The sequence below is a fragment of the Ahaetulla prasina genome, chromosome 14, assembly GCF_028640845.1.
Source record: "Ahaetulla prasina isolate Xishuangbanna chromosome 14, ASM2864084v1, whole genome shotgun sequence".
NCBI classification, from domain to species: Eukaryota; Metazoa; Chordata; class Lepidosauria; order Squamata; family Colubridae; genus Ahaetulla; species Ahaetulla prasina.
The window spans coordinates 13409520-13429361 of record NC_080552.1 but is presented as its reverse complement, the minus strand read 5'-3'; the positions used below and the strand labels follow the sequence as shown (position 1 = coordinate 13429361).

The window sequence follows — 19842 nt, the reverse complement described above, 5'->3', positions numbered from 1 at the left end:
AAATTTAAAGCAGTTAGTCTCCTTTTAACAACTTGAACAAAGCAGTTAAAAGACGAAGGTTCGTCTTTTATGAATGGCTTTGTTCAAAAAGAGGAGAGTTTGTTCGAAGAATAATTTCCTACTTCTCCAAGTATAACGAAACAGAAACAGATAATGGGGCATAAATTTGTGAGATTGCCATGGGCCTTTCCCCCTCCTGGAGAGCCCTCTGGTGCAGTAGTGGGTTTCAAATTTTTTGGCTACCGGTTCTGTGGGTGTGGCTTGGTGGGCGTGGCAGGGGAAGGATACAGTAAAATCTCCATTCCCACCCCACTCGGAGGAAAGATACTGCAAAATCCCCATTTCCTCCCGATTAGCTGGGACTCGGGAGGCAGCGAATAGATGGGGCCTGGGGCCAGTCAGATTTTTTACTACCAGTTCTCCGAACTACTCAAAATTTCTGCTACCAGTTTTCCAGAACTGGTCAGAACCTGCTGAAACCCACCTCTGCTCTAGTGTATTCTCTAGTGTAGTGCATTTCTTTCAAGAATGCCCCACCCCACCCCGTTTCTCTCTCTTCTACATTGTTCCGACTGAAAAAATATATATGATTACATATTGCTTCTTTATCCCTAACCAGCTTTGTTTTCTCAGCTGATCAAAAGTCGAATTTTACCCCCCACCCCCACCCCCCAAAAAGGCTCCTGGGTTTCACCCCCACTTCTTGAGGTCATAACAATCAAGTCTTGTTGTCTCTTTGGTAAAATAAAACACACACACACGCACACACACACACACACACACACACACAAACGTACAAAAGCAACACACTGCCCAATACGCCTCTGGCCCGAAACATCTGGCACGAAAGTGTCCGTTCAGAAGGAAGCATTGGTGATGAGCTTTCTGAAGCTCGCTGGAAGTCGGGTGGTCCTTGTGTGTTTTGTTCTCCTTCTGGTGTCCGTCCCCCTCATACCGTTGTGGCTGGGCCATACCGAAACAAGAGAGGGGACATGTCTTTGATTCGGACACAGAATCTCCCGTTGGGCCAGGTCTTTTGGAGGGAGAGGGGCAGGAAATTGTTGGGGAGGCACTGTTCCACGTCATCCGATACGAACACTAACGCAAAGTGGCTCAACTGTTCTTCGCTGTAGCAGACGGCGTTGGCATTTCCCAGGACCTTGCGCGAGACCCCGTTCGTCTCCTGGACCACCAGCTTTACCACGTCTTCTGCTGACATCTTGCTAGTGAGGGGCAGCTGTGCAAAAAAGAGAAGGGGGGCTTAGACAAAGGGGAAGAACATGCGAGAATGAGTGTTGTGTCTGCGCCCCCCGAGCTGGGCCTCCTGCCAGAAAGTGACTGGGAAAGTGAGGGGGAAGGGCTGTCAGGACTTACCTCGGGAGCACCGGCTTCCCTGGCTCAGCTCCAGGAGCCAGAGGCAGGCCAGGTGGAAGAGATAATGAGGCCTCCATCCCCTGACTCTTTCCCCCCACAGGCCACGCCTCCAGACCCAGCTGATGGCAATCAGGCCTGGCTGGACCCTAAGTTCTGTAGGCAGGAGAGGCGGGACAACAGAAGCAGGGATGGGGCAGGCCTAGGAAGTGCTGAGTCATGGAGCTACACCCCACAGGATATAAAGGCAGCAAGAGCTGCTGTGTCTCTTCATAGCAGGCAAATTAACTGCTTAACTAAGAGCTGAAGTACTGTTTGACTCATCGGCATCGAGGGAGATAACAGAGACACTTGGCCGACGCTCGCTATTTTGCTGCCAGAGCTGATAGTGCCGGCTAATTAAGCCATCGCTTGGACGGAGGCGAAGGGGGTGAGGCAGTGGTGAAATCTGAACCAGTTTACTACCGGTTTGCTGGCTGCGCATGCGCAGTGTGCACCACGCACCAAATGCAAGGTGTGCATATGTATACGTGCAGTGCATGCCAGAAGTCTGGGGAAGGCTCTGATGAGGGCTCTGCGTCGGAGGCAGAGGGGGGACCAGGGCCATATGCCAGTTATCAGCTGCCTTCGGAGTCAGACATCAGTGAGGCAGACGAACAGCCGGAGCCTGTTCCCAGTGTGCGTCTGCGCAGAGTTGCCAGATGAAGGAAACAGCTAAAGAACAAGGGTCGACTTGGGAGTAAGGCCACAGATGGATGATGAATGGCCCCTCCCAGAGGGAATAAAAGAGGAACAAAAGGGGAGTGGAGTTTGCAGGAGACAATTAGTTCGCCTAATTGGTTCGTGACTCTCTGAGACTCCTGGCCAAGTTTTGAAGATATCGGCTTGGCAGCTCTCCAAGCCAGATAAGGTCTGTGACTCTCAATTCTCCGTTGAAAGACTTTGCTGAAGGTGAATGAGAGGAATTCACTCTTTGTTTAATAAAAAGGGTTTTGTCAGGACCAGGATTCTGCTGCGTGCTTTTTGGGGAAACCGAGGTCAGAACAATTAGTCCCCCCACAAACATCCCTTCATTCTCAACATTACACCACAATGCTGATCAGGCGAAACCAGGAATTTAAAGGTACCTTGACGCTGGTTTCTTTGGAGAGCCCCGTTTCGTATTGAGCGCATACACGTACGATGAAGGAACCTGGCAACCTGCCCCAGTTTGCTACATGCCCCGACTCAGATGTCTCCTGGAAGGTCTGAGTCCACTCTACCGAACGTGTCCGAAACATAGCGCCCAACCTCTCTGCGTGCCAATCATGGCTGGAATTGAAAGCGGATCTCGTTCCGGACAGCACAGAGCTGCAGTGGCCAGCAGTCCTGCTCTCGGTTGGAGAGCTGTCCACTGAACCAGGACAAGACTTCCTGGCCCCGTGGCAGAAGGGTTTGGGGAAATCCAGACTGCTGGTCCGGACACAGTAAGCCTGCCTTTTCTCCGTAATGCGCAGTAGCTCAATTTGTCGGCTGGGAAGCACAAAGTCGCTGTCATATTGCTCTGAGAGAGGCTGAGGCTCCTTAGGAGGCATGGGGGGCATCTTGAGCTCGTGGCTCTGGAGGACGTCAGGGGCATTGTCCCTCAAGGGGCGAGGAGTTCTTCTCCTGCAGCATTCGAGTCCCGAAGAAGAGTAGACGAGGTCAAGTTCCCGAGGGCTCTGAGCGCTGCTGGAGTCGTAATCGCTGTCGGTAGCTAAGAACACTTCCGAGGAGCCTTCCTCATCTGAGATCCCGTGTGAATCTGCAAGAAGAAGATACAAAGGTCACTTCGGCCTCCATCTCTAATATTTTCAGATATCTCCCAAGAAGGAGTGGGCTGCTGGGTGTTCGACACCAACCAGAAGAGGGATCCAACTGGTAGCCATAGAAGATCCCTTGTAAAAACATACTAAACACTCACCGGAGTTGAGCTTACGGCTCATTTCAGGAGATGGGGTTGGCGACGGAAGGAAGTCTAAGTGAGAAGAGGTTGATTGAGTTTTCTCGTTTTGTGCTGTGCTCGATTCTTTGATGAACCACACAAGTGGGAGGCCACAAGATGGTTGCTTGTATCGGGCATGTTGCAAGGCGTCCATCATCCAACGCATTTCTCGCCAAATCTCTTCCATTTGCTGTCCAAGAAAAGGGATCCAAAGAATCAGGTATGAATTTCAGAGGTCTGCAAGAACACACAACTACCATACCTTGCCTGTCATAGGTTTCTGGTATCAACCAGAAGGATGTCAAAAGGCACCATTAGCCAAAAGCCAAAGGAAAAGTTGCAATGGGTCAGACACTCTATAAAGGAAACCATGGTTTAGAGTATTGTTTACTGCTTGATGTTAATCTCTGCTTATCTGGTTGTTGACTGCTGGTCAGGGTATCCTGGTCCCATTCCCCACTTCCTTCCAAGCACTGATGACGTTACCTAGTTTGGTAATGAAACATCCGCAAGAAAACCACCAAGCTCGGAGAGCACCAAACATCCCCACAGTTCAACTCTGAACTGTAAATATTCTCTTCTATTGGGATTGTGGTCTTTTAGTTTTTCGATTGTCTTTTTGGAATGGTATGTAGATGTTCTTTATCTTTAAGTGCCCGTTGATGGCGGATTTCTCTGAGTGCCAGGCTTCCGGGAACTCTCTAGTGTTTTTGGACTTAGCTTGGTCTAGATCTCATGATGGCGAACCTACGGCACTACGCCAGCTGCTCTTCCGAGTTCTGTCTCATGCATGCACACTGGCCAGTTGCTCTCTTCTGGGTCCTGGTGTGTGTATGCACACTAGCCTGCATGCGTGCGACGGAACCCGGAAAAGCAACTGGCTGCCACACACATGCTGCTCTCTTCTGGGTTCTGGTGCTCTGGCATGCACACCCATTTCAGCACTCGGTGCCGAAAAGGTTAGCCATCACTGGTCTAGATGCTCACTATCTCCTGATTGAAACCATTGAAACAACCATTGCATTGTTGTGCAATTTAAGGAGTTTTCATTATGTCTTTTGACTGCTCGTTGGTATTCATGGATGCACGAGTAAACATGGAAGCACAGAGTAGCCCCACTCCCTTCCAGCCACAATGAAGTTACCTATGAAATGAATTTTTTTTTTTGTCTTTTAATGACTCCGTAATCCCTTACATTGAGGTGGAGTTGGGGCAACTGAAGGGAGCAGAGTGTTTACTGGCCGAATGCCCTTCCTGTCACCAATGCAGAGTTTGCAGCAGATAATTACTCAGTGTGCCCAGAGAGAGAAATATCTGCTGCTACCTAGGATCGAACTCACAGGCTCCTGATTGTGAGGGGAGAGCTCCACCTCTAGGCCACTGCACCATTCTTCCCTGCTTCACAGTACCTGTATATAATCCTGAACTTGCTGATGCCGCTGCTTGGCAGTAGTTAGTTCGGAGTCCGAAAAGGCCTCCCGCAGGCTCTGTTGAGAGAGGAGTGATTCCAGCTCCAGAAAGGCAGATACTTGACAATACTGGCTAATGAACTCATGGTCGTAAATGAAGAAATGAACTACAAAAGAAAGAGAAGGAAGGACATCGGATGTCATGAAAAGGAAAAAAAAGCATCCAAGGAGCAGAAACTGATTCTTGCACGGGTTCGAACAAAAAGAGTCCTCCATGATTTTTGATTTCTACTTGAAGTGGTGTTTGATGATAGAAGTATTTATTGGTGACCTCAAAACTTCAGCATCCAAAGCTTTTCACTTGTTACTCGTTCTTTCCAGATCGTTTTTTCCCCCTTGATTCAATAAACTATGCCTCTTCATACTGTTGTGTCTGCGCCCCCCGAGCTGGGCCTCCTGCCAGAAAGTGACTTGGAAAGTGAGGGAGAAGGGCTGTCAGGACTTACCTCGGGAGCACCGGCTTCCCTGGCTCAGCTCCAGGAGCCAGAGGCAGGCCAGGTGGAGGAGATAACTAGGCCTCTGTCCCCTGACTCTTTCCCCCCACAGGCCACGCCTCCAGACCCAGCTGATGGCAATCAGGCCTGGCTTGACCCTAGGTTTCGTAAGCAGGAGAGGCGGGAACAACAGAAGCAGGGGTGGGGCGGCCTAGGAAGTGCTGAGTCATGGAGCCACACCCCACAGGATATAAAGGCAGCAAGAGCTGCTGTGCCTCTTCGTAGCAGCCAAATTAACTGCTTAACTAAGAGCTGAAGTACTGTTTGACTCATCGGCGTCGAGGGAGATAACAGAGACACTTGGCCGACGCTCGCTATTTTGCTGCCAGAGCTGATAGTGCCGGCTAATTAAGCCATCGCTCTGACGGAGGTGAAGGGGGACAGAACATCTACAAATCATGGAGGGCATGTTTCAAAGAGGAAAAAAATCAATCTGAGTCTATTGTAAAAAAAAAAATTGAGTGTAGTGTACTAATTTGAGCTTTGCACCTTAGCACGAGATGGCGTGGCAAAACGCCTTCTTATCTAAAGAAGAGAGGAAGCAGAGTGATCTCACGAAGGAAAAAAGACCACAGAGAATAACATGGTGCAATTTTGCCTTCAAGAAAGAGGATAAGGGGAACTAGCAAGGGTGCTATTAAGCAGGTTCTGACAGGCTCCGGAGAACCAGTAGTGGACATTTTGAGTAGTTCGGGGAACCGGCAAATACCACCTCTGGCTGGCCCCAGAATGGGGTGGGAATGGAGATTTTGCAGTATCCTTCCCCCAGGAATGCGGAGGGAATGGGGATTTTGCAGTATCCTTCCCCTGCCATGCCCACCAAGCCACTCCTACAGAACCAGTAGTAAAAAAATTTGAATTCCACAACTGGAGTTTAGGACAAATCATGGTAATCAATTCGCCATGGCCATCTCACCACGGCCATCTTGCTGCAGCCAACACACCACAGGATAACTCGCTGTGGACCAGAGGTGGGTTTTAGCAGGTTCTGACCAGCTCTGGAGAACTGGAAGTGGAAATTTTGAGTAGTTTGGAGAACCGGTAAATGCCACCTCTGGCTGGCCCTGCCCCTATCTATTCTCTGCCTCCTGAGTTCCAGCTGATTGGGAGGAAATGGGGGATTTTGCAGTAACCTTCCCCTGGATTGGGGAGGGAATGGATGATTTTACAGTATCCTTCCCCTGCCACACCCACCAAGGCAGGCCCACCAAGCCATGCCACGCCCACCAAGCTACACCCACAGAACCAGTAGTAAAAAATTTTGAACCACCCCCCCCAGTGTTCTTCTCACCTAGCTCGAAGATCTGAAGAGGAAGGGTGAGGAAGCCAGACCGAGGGGTGTAAGGGTTATTCTGGCCAGGAGCAGTACACACATCATCTGAAGGGGGAAGAAGTAAAAGGAAGGAGACCTGTGGTCCAAACTCCAGAACTTCCTGACTGTACAAGCGAAAATCTTTGGCCTGCAGAATTTAAACACAGAAAATGTTTTATTGGTGTGAAGTCTTACGTTGTTATTGATTTTCTCCAAGCTCCTAGCTGAAGTATGGAGTCTACAAAGAGAGGGGATTCTCACTGCACTCATATTCTCCCTCTTCTTTGAAAAATAATACTGTCCTCACCACCTTTCTATGATGCTAAGATATTGGCCCAAAGTTATTTCATCACATATGGTCAAGTGAGGACCTGAATCTGGATCTCCGGAGTCTGTGTTTGATCTTGTTAATCAACGGTGGTGAAGGAAAGAGGATCCATAATGATCTTTTTACATTAAAAAAAAAAAACTAGCTTGTAAAATGAAGACTTGTAAAACAAATCAGGTGGATTCACTCCATTTAATTCTCATTCGTTCAGCAAATCACCATTGTCTGCTCCTTTGGGCGGCTTATATCCAGGTGGTTTATAATGACCAGAATGTCTTAGAAAGATGTTTTGAACTTTCCTCTTGCTACACAGTCTGATGAATCATATGAATAATATGATATTAATATGAGTAATAATAGGGTTAATATAGAATACAAATGCATTTTACTTGAGGTAGGAAGCAAAGGAATTTGAGCATTGACCTACGAGGAGAAGCTAATACAGTAGTGCCGAAAATTGTGGAAACCTTTTGGGAAAAGTGTATTTTTGAGGTTTGAAGGCTACTAACATCCCCTTTTTTTTGGATTTTCAAGATAATCCTATTCCACTGCTGGAATGGCCTGGGAATAGCCCAGACCTTCACCCAATTGAAAATCTCTGGAGCCGACTAAAGAAACTTGTTAGTCAGAAGCGACCCAGCAATAAAACCCAGTTCATAGAAGCAATCCTTCAATCTTGGTTTCACATTAGAACAGCTTCAGAACTAAAAGACTTGGTTCACTCCATGGGAAGATGTTGTAAGGCTGTAATTCATGCTAAAGGTTGCCAACTAAATATTAACTGACATGGTGATCATTTTTGTACATCTCGTTTTTTCTACATGTTTCACTTTTCTTCTTTATACTGTAACTGCTATTCTAATAGCAAATCCTTCATAACATTTATTGCATTACATTCTTGATTAAATTATCTTTCTGTTGATATATAACTTTATGGTACTACTCCAAAAAAAAAAAAAAAGTGGTGCTATTAGCTAATTTTAGAAAATACACTTTTTCCCGAAAGGTTTCCACAATTTGGGCCACTACTGTATTTTGATGGCCATTTCCAAACCTTATTCAAATTCCTTCTGAATTAGTCGATTGAAGAAGACCCAAATATGATGACAATTTAGGGCCGTTTAAAAATAAAATAAAATCCCCCCAACAATAGGTTATGTGGATTTTGAGCCTGACAAATAGATAAAGGATATAGATATGGATTAGTTAATATTTGTAAAGCTGATTTGCTTTAGAAAGTGGGGCTTTTATTACCCTTCAGGCTACAGATGTGAGTGTCAAAAGAAGCTGTCCAATGCTCCAGCCACCCTCCGCATTGATGTAATGCAGTGGTTCTCAACCTTTATAGTGCTGCGACCCCTTTAATACAATTCTCCACGATGTGGCGACCCCCAACCGTAAAATTATTTTCGTTTTGAATTTATCGCGCCTGAAGCCGTATTGGCTAGCGATCTGAACTGCTTGCGATTGCCTTGAGGACGGAGGCATTAAAGCGGAGACTCCTCCCCTATTAAGTTTATTGCGCCTGAAGCCAGATTAGGCTAGCGATTGAGAGTGATTGCAGCTGGCTTGAGAGGGAGACATCAGAGCAAAGATTTCTCTCTTTTTTAATTCATCGTGCCTGAAACCGAATTCGGCTAGCGATTTGAAGAGCCTGCAGCTGGCTTGTGAAGTCAACCATTGGAGCGCGATTCTTCAACTCGAAAGTATACTTCCCATATTTCCGATGGTCTTAGGCGACCCCTGGCAAATCGTCATTCGACCCCCAACGGGGTCCCGACCCACAGGTTGAGAACCGCTGATGTAATGTTTCTGGTCATATAATTGGCTCTTAAGTTTGTGGTGAATTGAATACTACTAAGATCTGGAGAGGGGCTGAGAGTGGATGAATCAATCATTTAAATTTCCCCAAAATTGAGAACGTGCTTTACTGGCATTTCCAATCATAAGAGATATATAGATGCGTACTTATTTATTTGATTCACGTCCCTCATGTGAAGATATCAAGGAGAGGGTTGCAAGTGGGTTGTTGTTCCCATGACAACAATTTACACCCTTTTATATGCGAGTTAAGGGGACGCGGTGGCTCAGTGGCTAAGACGCTGAGCTTGTCGATCTGAAGGTCGGCAGTTCAACGGTTCGAATCCCTAGCGCCGCGTAACGGGGTGAGCTCTTGTTACTTGTCCCAGCTTCTGCCAACCTAGCAGTTGGAAAGCTCATAAAAATGCAAGTAGAAAAAGAGGGACCACCTTTGGTGGGAAGGGAACAGCACTTGGTGTGCCTTTGGTGTTGAGTCATACCAGCCACATGACCACGGAGACGTCTTTGGACAGCGCTGGCTCTTCGGCTTAGAAATGGAGATGAGCACCGCCCCCTAGAGCCAGAAACGACTAGCACGCGTGTGCGGGGGAACCTTTACCTTTACTTAGATGCGAGTTAATTGATTGTTGGGGGCAATAAGTTGACTTTGTATATAAATATACAAATAGAATGAAGACTATTGCTAACGTAGTGTAAGCCGCCCTGAGTCTTCGGAGAAGGGCGGGATATAAATGTAAATTTAAAAAAAATACACCCAAATCAAGCCATTTTATATCAACAAAGCATCAACAAAATTGACTTGTGCAAGAATGGGGCCACCGTGGCTTTGAAAAGAATCTGCATCCAAACTACGAAGTTGTCCATTTGGGTTCAACCTTGCCTTCCTGGCTGCACCGTCAGAAGAACCTTTGGCTAAAGTTCATTGTTGTGGATTGTCAGAATAAGATGGGACCAGTTCAGACATGCTATAAAACCCCACACTTTATTTCCTTCTTTCCTTCCTTCTTTCCTTCCTTCCTTCCTTCCTTCCTTCCTTCCTTCCTTCCTTCCTTCCTTCCTTCCTTCCTTCCTTCCTTCTTCCTTCTCTCTCTCCCTCCCTCCCTCCCTCCCTCCCTCCCTCTCTCTCTCTCTCTCCCACCCACCCCCATAACGTGGTTCCCACCTAGGATCTACCTCGTGAAGTGGGATGTTGACCAGTTGCATCAGCTCTCGGATGGCCCCTTGGAGCTCCTGAAGGAAAAGCCGCTGAGAAGTTTCCAGTTCTTGCTCGGAGGGAATGGGCTCTTCCATGCTAGCCAGGTTCTGCAGCCATTCCCATTCCTCTCTTGAATGTGGAGAACGGATAAATGCAGAGAAGAAATCAGCAAAGTAAATACCTCCGTATCCATCATAGACAATTTGATACAAACTCTGGGCTTTCTTCAGGGGTGGGCTTCAAAATTTTTAGCAAGGGATTCTCTGCCTGGTTGCTGGGTAGGCATGACCCATTCCTTGAACCTCAGAGAGGGCAAAAACAGCCTCCCCAGGCTCTGGAGGCTTCCAGAACTTCCAGCAGGCCCTTTTTTCACCCTCCCCAAGCCTCTGCGCGCACCCTGCACTTACCTGCATCTAAAATGGGCTGAATGGAGACTCCTGGGAGGGGCAGGGTGGAGTGGACATGGCCAGCCAGGAGTGGGATTTGGGGGTTCTCTGAACTGCACAGAATCTTAGCTAGAGGTTCTCCCGAACCCCTGCGAACCCCCTGCGAACCCCCAGCAGCCCACTCCTGGCTTTCTTGTGTTGGTACTTTCATGCTTCATGCAGACTAACCTTTTGATGAACTAGTCCAATTGATATTCTGAGCCATGGTGGCGCAGTGGTTAGAATGCAGTACTGCAGGCTACTTCTGCTGACTGCCGGCTGCCTGCAATTTGGCAGTTCGAATCTCACCAGGCTCAGGGTTGACGCAGCCTTCCATCCTTCCGAGGTGGGTAAAATGAGAACCCAGACTGCTGGGGGCAAGAGGCTGACTCTGTAAACTGCTTGGAGAGGGCTGGAAAGCACCGTGAAGCGGTATGTAAGTCTAAGTGCTATTGCTATTCCATTAATTGTATACAGGTAATCCTTGACTTGTAACCAGTCACTTAACTGCTTAAGATCCAGATTCAAAGTTCTGACAGTTGCCTCCGATGTAGGAGATGAGCAGGTTAAACTGGAAGGTGGGGTTAAGTGTGTCATAAGTTTGGAGTCATTGCACTGCCACAAGAGATCCAAGTCCAGCCCCTATGAATTCCATTGACCTTTACTTTGTGCCAATTTAGATTTAACCATTAGTTGACCAGATTCTTGGGTGTAGCAATAGCACTCAGACTTATATGCCACTTCACAGTGCTTTATAACCCCCTCTAAGTGGTTTTACAAAGTCAGTCTATTGCCCCCAACATTCTGGGTCCTCATTTTACCCACCTCGGAAGGATAGAAGGCTATCAACCTTGAGTCTGGTGAATATTGAACTGCCAAACTGCAGGCAGCCGACAGTCAGCAGAAGTAGCCTGCAGTACTGCATTCTAACCACTGCACCACCACAACTCTTAGCAATAATGCTTTGAATTCAATGAAGGCTCCTGGTTATTTGCATTGGATACCCGTGATCACATGACCAAACTTTAGGCAACTTGGCAACTGGACTGCATTTACAGTTGCTTGCAGCATCCTCATTTCACCTGACTTTGTTTTGCAGTGGTTGTGTGGAAACCGCCTGGTGGTTACTTCCAGTTTTTGGCAAAACCACGGCAATAGCAAATAACTGGTTTTGGTTTACGACTGCTGCATTTGTTTAACAACCACTTCCAAAAACTGTTGTAAAATCAAGTTAGTCACGTGAACAAGCTGTTTTATGACAGTCACGACTCGTGATGGCCGGGCTCCCTCACGGTCATAAATCAAGGACTACCGGGGGGGGGGTTGGACTAGATGACCTACAAGGTCCCTTCCAACTCTGTTAATCTGTAATCTATATTTCGCATTGCATACTACAGTTCACGACCTGGCTTTATCTGGTTTTAACCTTTCCAGTCAACCATCAGCCCAGTTTCTATAACTTTGTCGTAGGCCTCTCTCCTCCATTTGCAAATTTTTAATCAGGAGATGAACCTGCAAAGGAATCTCAGGTCATCCTGATCTGGCTACGGATCTGGCTAGAACTGCAATTTGCAAGGGTGGCCAGTAAAGATCAGTTCTCATTCGAAAATCCTACCTAGATATGTTGGAATTGCTCCGTATTTTCACATGACATAAGATGTTAGGCAATTGTTCAGGCACCAACACTCGGATCTGGTCAACCGCACTGCAAAGCTTCAGGTAACCCAGGTAAAGTCCAGGGGGAAGCGCTTGGCTGCTGTTCTGGTGGTAAGCTAACTTCTCCTGAAAATGAAATATTAAGAAACGGCCATTGAGGGGTAGCCTGTTCTCCCCCAGTAAATCCTACAGAAAAAAAATAATCCATGGAATCCAAGAAACAGGAAAAACATAACTATCAGGCAATAGGTTAGAAACCAGGTGATGGTGAGTTCTAGTCCTGCGTTAGGCAAGAAAGCCAGCTGGGTGACTTTGGGCCAATCACCAGGAGGCAGTGAGTCCTAGTCCCGCCTTAGGCAAGAAAGCCAGCTGGGTGACTTTGGGCCAATCACCAGGAGACGGTAAATTCTAGTCCCGCCTTCTGTCCGGCCACTGGCATTTTACTTATACATTTACTGACTTAATTGTATATTGTCTGCCCATCTTAGCACAGGGTAATTGTGGACAGCTTAACAATGTTAAATGTTCTAATTTTCTAATTAGTTTGCAAGCTTCTTACCACAATCTAAGCTAGGGGTCCCCTACAATCCACTCCAGCAGAAATAACCTACCTGGAGATACTCAGGATCCGTGACGGCCTCTGTGTAAATCATTTCTCCTGCTGTTAAAGCAGCATTTCTCAACTTTGGCAGCTTTAAGATGGGTGGAATTCAATTCCCAGAATTCCCCAGCCTTGTTGCTTGCGGAATTCTGGGAAATGAAGTCCACCCATCTTAAAGCTGCCTTTAAGTTGTGGTCCGCTGGAGGCCAGCCGAGCTGGCAGCAGAGTCAGACAGTGAGGAGGTTGGGGAGGAACATGGGCCAATCCTGGGGGCTGGGGAAAGCTCGGATGAGGGCTCTGCGTCGGAGGCAGAGAGGGAGTTAAGACACCAGTGAGGCAGAGGAAGAGCTGGAGACTGTTCCCAGTGTGCGCATATGCAGAGCTGCCAGAAGACAAGAACAACTAAGAAAGCAGGGTCGACTTGGAGTAAAGCCACACCTTGGAGGTGATTGGTCCCTCCCATAGGAAACAAAAGAGGAGTGAATGGGGAGGGGGCATTTGCAGGAAACAATTTATTTGTTTGTTTCAAGAGTGGAAAGATCTGTCCATGAATCCCAGAGACTCTGTGCCAAGTTTTGCCTTGCACTGCCTTTGGAAACTATTGACATGGCAGCTTTCCAAGCGAGATAAGGTCTGTGTTGATAAATATTCTTTTGAAAAACTGTTTGGACAGGCCTTGCTGACTGTGAATGAAAGGAATTCACAGTTGTGTAAATAAAAAAGGATTTTGCCGGGACCAAGACTCTGCTTCCTGCTTTTTAGAGAAGCCTAGGTCAGAACACTGCCAAGGTTAAGAAAACGCCACATTAAAAGTGATTTTTCCTCCATAACTGAAGGAGAACTTCGCCTTCTCTGCTAAGAAAGCACAATGAGTTACCTGCATGGTCATGAGAAGGACATCCAGAGCTGAAGGTTCTTCGGGGGAAGAAATTGACTTGCGATTGGTCTGCAGCTTAGAGAGAGGGACCCAGCGAACGCTCTCAAAGGTTTGGTTGGTCTTCACTTCTTTTAGGGTGGCCACCAAAATGTTCCCTTGCTTGTCTTTGATGGGTTCGAAAAACACCTGACCCAGGTCTTGGATTCCTAGCAGACCCTACACAGCAACCGAGAGAGGAAACAGCGTCAGATGGAGTATCTGCTACACACACAGGCACACAATGCAGTTGGGCGTGTAATTATCTAGGTCCGTGATGGCAAACCTGTGGCATGTGTGCCACAGGTGGCATGCGAAACCATATCTATGGGCACGCGAGCCATTGCCCTAGCTTAGCTCCAGCATGCATGCAATTTCCAGCTGATTTTTGGCTGGACCCTCCCACGCTGCCCCTCTCCTCCCAGGAGTCTCCACACGGCCCATTTTGGATGCCAAGTAAGTACAGGGCTCATGCAGAGGCCCTGGGAGGGCGTTTTTGGCCTCCGGAGGGTCTCTGGGTGGGGGGAAGGCCATTTTCTCCCTCCCCAGGCTCCAAGAAAGCCGTGCCTGACTATTTCCTGAGCGGCCACAAAACTAGCATATGTAGTTGAATTAAACATTCTGTTTTCTCCTGCAACTTTTCTTTTCTTGGAATTATCCATGGTTGGCCTACTGAGGTTGAAAAGCTCAAGAAATTGCATGCCGGCGGGTGTCACACATTGGCGGTTGTGAGGCATATTTTGAGCAACAGGGAGCTGCAGAAGAGCCACATGTGGCTCCAAAGCTGCGGGTTGCTGACCCCTGCGCTATACTATACTATAAAGGTAAAGGTTCCACTCGCACATATGTGCTAGTCATTCCCGACTCTAGGGGGTTGTGCTCATCTCCATTTCAAAGCCGAAGAGCCAGCGCTGCCCGAAGATGTCTCTGTAGTCATGTGGCCGGCATGACTCAACACCAAAAGCGCACGGAACGCTGTTACCTTCCCACCAAAGGTGGTCCCTATTTTTCTACTTGCATTTTTTTACGTGCTTTTGAACTGCTAGGTTGGCAGAAGCTGGGACAAGTAATGGGAGCTCATCCCGTTACACGACACTAGGGATTCGAACCGCTGAACTGCCAACCTTTCGATCGACAAGCTCATTGTCTTAGCCACTGAGCCACTGCGTCCCCATATACTATACTATACTATACTATACTATACTATACTATACTATACTATACTATACTATACTATACTATACTATACTATACAGTTACCTCCCATTGTCCGGTACGTCCAGTGCGCGCTCACAGGGAGGGCCTTCTTAGGGTGCCGTCGGCTAGCCAATGTCGGCTGGCGGCTCCCAGGGGAAGAGCGTTCTCTGTGGGGGCCCCGGCTCTATGGAATGAGCTGCCGGTGGGACTCCGTCTCCTCCCTGATCTCCGGATCTCCGGACCTTTAAACGCGAGCTCAAGACTTTCTTTTTTCACCAAGCGGGGCTGACCTGATTGATTTTAATATGGGGGGTTTAGCGGGTTTTTTAATAGGGTTTTAGCTTCTGAAAAATTTTAGCGAATATTTTAAGTATACAGCGGTCGAATCAGATTTTTAAACTTGTTATAGCATTTTAATTTGTTTAGGATTTTTGTTGTTTTATTGGCTGTACACCGCCCTGAGTCTTCGGAGAAGGGCGGTATAAAAATACGAATAAATAAATAAATAAATAAATAAATAAATAAATAAATAAATAAATATACTATACTATACTATACTATACTATACTATACTATACTATACTATACTATACTATACTATACTATACTATACTATACTATACTATACTATACTAATCATCGCCTTGCTTAACAATGGAAATTCTGATCCCAATTATGCTCATCGGTCAAGGACAACCTATATGTACAGTTGGGTCCTAAAACCTTTGGAAACGTTGTTATCGGAAAAATGCCGTTTTTACCTGCATTTGTGAGATGGCCAGCAGCATTTTGAAACGTGTTTGGAGAACACACGAACAGGAAGACTGGGAGACGGTAACGCACTGTCGCAGCCATAAGATTTCATCCCACATGCACGACACCTGCAGCAAACACAACAAAGGCTTTGTACAAATCAGGCTAGAATTCTCGGGCTCTGCTCCAAGTCTCTCACGAAACGAGATCAACTCTTTAAAAAAAAAAAAAATCCCGTCTCGTTTTTTTCTGCAAAGAAGGTGCTTTTTTTTTTATTTTAAAAAATGCCCTATCAATAGGAAGGTTTAAAAGAGGCTATTTTGGCAGGTGACACTACCTCTTCAAATAAAGAGGTCTCTGGGTCAAATAAAGAGGTCACCAGAGTCTCTGGTGGCTCAGCAGACTAAGTCTGTCTGTTATTAACACAGCTGCTTGCAATTACTGCAAGTTCAAGTCCCACCAGGCCCAAGGTTGACTCAGCCTTCCATCCTTTATAAGGTACCGTATATACTCGAATATAAGCCGATCCGAGTATAAGCCGAGGTCCCCAATTTTACCCCAAAAAACTGGGGTAAACTGGGGGCTCGAGTATAAGCCGAGGGTGGGAAATGAGGCAGCTACCGGTCGGGGAAACCCTCCCTCCCTCAGCCGAGAAGGCTGGCGGCTCCCCCGCCCCGCCCTCTCACTGCACCGGCAGGGCTTCCCCGCGCTAATGCAAAAGCCCACCAAGTTTGCGCCATCCGGTATAATGTGAAAAAAAGAAGAAAAAAAAAACCTCGAGTATAAGCCGTATATACTCGAGTATAAGCCGAGGGGACGTTTTTCAGCACAAAAAACGTGCTGAAAAACTCGGCTTATACTCGAGTATATACGGTAAGTAAAATGAGGACCCAGATTGTTGGGGGCAATAAGTTGACTTTGTATATAATATACAAATGGATGAAGACTATTGCATTACACACAGTGTAAGCCGCCCTGAGTCTTCGGAGAAGGGCGGGGTATAAATGCAAATAAAAAAAAAAAAGAGGAAGCACTTCCATCACTAAACACTTAACAAAATACAGTAACACAATGACAGAGTTGCAAGGAACCTTGGAGGTCTTATAGTGCAACCCTTGCTCAGGCAGGAAACCCTATACCAGTGATGGCGAACCTTTTCGGCACCGAGTGCCCAAACTGGAATGTATGTGCATGTGTGTGCATGTGCATGCACCAAAGCGCCGGAAACCCGAAGATCAGCTGGCGGGCACACATGTGTGCGCCATTCAGCTGGTCTTCACACACACCGGAGCACCAGAAATCTGACTACCAGCTGGCCAGCACACGCATGCCTGTTTTTTGGCCATTTATGGCTGTTTTTCTAAAATGGACAGCTTTCTAAAAATGGATTTTCTAAAATGGACAGCTAACATCAAAAACATCATTAAAAAAGGACAACAAAGAATGTTCTTTCTGCGCCAACTCAGGAAGCTCAAACTGCCCAAGGAGCTGCTGATCCAATTCTACAGAGGAATTATTAGTCTGTCATTTGCACCTCTATAACTGTCTGGTTCGGTTCTGCAACCCAACAAGAACAACACAGACTTCAGAGGATAATTAGAACTGCAGAAAAAATAATTGCTACCAACCTGCCTTCCATTGAGGACCTGTATACTGCACGAATCAAGAAGAGGGCCGTGAAAATATTTGCAGATCCCTCGCATCCTGGACATAAACTGTTTCAACTCCTACCCTCAAAACGACGCTATAGAGCACTGCACACCAGAACAACTAGACACAAGAACAGTTTTTCCCCGAAGGCCATCACTCTGCTAAACAAATAATTCCATCAACACTGTCAGACTATTTACTGAATCTGCACTACTATTAATCGTCTCATAGTTCCCATCACCAATCTCTTTCCACTTATGACTGTATGACTATAACTTGTTGCTGGCAATCCTTATGATTTATATTGATATATTGACCATCAATTGTATTGTAAATGTTGTACCTTGATGAAGGTATCTTTTCTTTTATGTACACTGAGAGCATATGCACCAAGACAAATTCCTTGTGTGTCCAATCACACTTGGCCAATAAAAATTCTATTCTATTCTATTCTATTCTATTCTATTCTATTCTATTCTATTCTATTCTATTCTATTCTATTCTATTTTTCAGGCCATTTTCAGGCTGTTTTTCAGGTCATCTTCCGGTGCTTTGGTGCCCATGAAGACCAGCTGGCTGGTGTGTGTGCCCACAGAGATGCACGTTGGAAACCAGGAGAGAAGCTGGCGATGGCGCACGTGCCCACCAAGAGGGCTCTGTGTACCACCTCTGGCACGCATGTCACAGGTTCGCCATCACAGCCCTATACCGGTTGTCCAATCTCTTCTTAAAAACCTCCAATGCTGGAGCACACACAACTTCTAGAAGCAAGTTGTTCCACTGATTAATGGTTCCTAACTATCAGATAATTTCTACTTAGTTCTAGGTTGCTTCTCTCCTTGATCAGTTTCCACCCATTGCTTTTTGTCTTGCCTTCTGGTCCTTTGGAAAATATGTTGACTCCCTCTTCTTTGCGGCAGCCCCTGAGATATTGGAAGACTGCTATCATGTCTCCTCTAGTCCTTCTTTTCATTAAACTAGACATGCCCAGTTCCTGCAACCGTTCTTCGTATGTTTTAGCTTCCAGTCCCCTAATCACCTTTGTTGCTCTTCTCTGCACTCTTTCTAGAGTCTCCACCTCTTTTTTTTAATATCGTGGCGACCAAAACTGAATGCAAGATTCCAAGTGTGGCCTTACCAAGGCATTATAAAGTGGCATTAACACTAGTTGTGATCTTGATTCTATTCCTTTTCAAGAACAGCAAATTAAAACCATCCTAAAACAGTCATTATATCAAGCGGGGCATTATATCAAGTCAACAGCCTTAATTAACGTATGGAGCCACTTTAGGTGAACAGTGCCTAAGGCCAGGGTGGGTGGGGGAGTGGGGGGAAACAATACTTCATGTCTCCAGATGTTAATTGAAGCAGGAAAATCTGGTTCCAAATACAGATCAGCCTAGAGGCAGACTCTTTCCACTTGGGAAGCTCTGCTGAAAAGCAGGAGTCTCCAACCTTGTCAACTTTAAGACTTGTGGATTCCAACTTCCAGAGTTCACAAGTCTTAAAGTTGACAAGGTTGGAGACCCCTGCTGTAAAGTGTTGAGAGATCGTGGCATGCCGTTCTAAAGTTGTTTTTTATTTTATTTATTTATTTATTTACATTTATATCCCGCCCTTCTCCGAAGACTCAGGGCGGCTTACACTATGTTAAGCAATAGTCTTCATTCTATTTGTATATTTATATACGAAGTCAACTTATTGCCCCCAACAATCTGGGTCCTCATTTTACCTACCTTATAAAGGATGAAAGGCTGAGTCAACCTTGGGCCTGGTGGGACTAGAACCTGCAGTAATTGCAGGCTGCTGCTGTTAATAACAGACTGCATTAGCAGCCTGAGCCACAGAGGCTAATGTTAAAATTTTTAACGTTAAAAAGGGGTCACCTTGGTAAACCAAAGGAAATCCTGCATAAGCAAGCAGGAATAGGTGTCGTCGATCTCCACCACAGGGATCTGGTCTTCGGGGGTCACCAGAATATGGTCATCCTTGTAGAATATGGAGGCGAGATAAAGACCCCTGGGAAGAGAGAAAATATTCAGGGGGGGGGGTTTGGTCACAATTTTTTTATTAAAATAGACAATATAGAAAAATGAAAATAATAGGAAAGCAGGGGAGGAGGAGGAGGAAGGAGGAGGAGGAGGAGGAAGAAGAAGAAGAGGAAGGAGAAGAGGAAGAAGGAGAAGGAGGAGGAGAAGAGGAGGAAGAAGAAGAGGAAGAAGAAAAGGAGGAGAAAGGAGGAGGAGGAGGAGGAGAAGAAGAGGAAGAAGAAGAAGAGGAGAAAGGAGAAGGAGGAGGAGAAGAGGAAGAAAAGAAGAAGGAGGAGGAGGAGGAGGAGGAGGAAGAAGAAGAGGAAGAAGAAGAGGAGAAAGAAGAAGGAGGAGGAGAAGAGGAAGAAGAAGAAGAGGAGAAAGGAGAAGGAGGAGAAGAAGAAGAGGAAGAAGAAGAAGAGGAGAAAGGAGGAGGACGAGGAGAAGAAGAGGAAGAAGAAGAAGAGAAAGGAGGAGGAGGAGGAGAAGAGGAAGAAGAAGGAGGAGGAGGAGAAGAAGAAGAGGAGGAAGAAGAAGAGGAAGGAGGAGAAGAGGAAGAAGAAGAGGAGCAGGAGGAGGAAAAAGTTAAAAAGTCTATGGAGGTTCTCAGTCATTCAGGTCATGGTTGTACAAAGGTGCTTTTTTTCAAGAAGTAACTGGACTT

At 46.4% G+C, this 19842-nt stretch overlaps 1 protein-coding gene across 1 annotated transcript in view; it reads right to left on the bottom strand.

Annotated features, from left to right (window-relative positions):
* Positions 1–718: 718 nt before the first annotated feature.
* Positions 719–19842, bottom strand: part of LOC131185274 (ankyrin repeat and fibronectin type-III domain-containing protein 1-like) — a 397608-nt gene continuing 378484 nt past the window's right edge. The window contains exons 14-23 of the mRNA XM_058157670.1: positions 19035–19167; positions 15507–15626; positions 13513–13728; positions 11994–12160; positions 9932–10082; positions 6589–6757; positions 4744–4910; positions 3314–3524; positions 2499–3154; positions 719–1237 (exon numbers count right to left, since the gene is read on the bottom strand). Coding sequence (XP_058013653.1) covers positions 950–1237; positions 2499–3154; positions 3314–3524; positions 4744–4910; positions 6589–6757; positions 9932–10082; positions 11994–12160; positions 13513–13728; positions 15507–15626; positions 19035–19167 — 2278 coding nt within the window. The 3' untranslated portion in view covers positions 719–949. The remainder of the gene's footprint in view (positions 1238–2498; positions 3155–3313; positions 3525–4743; positions 4911–6588; positions 6758–9931; positions 10083–11993; positions 12161–13512; positions 13729–15506; positions 15627–19034; positions 19168–19842) is intronic.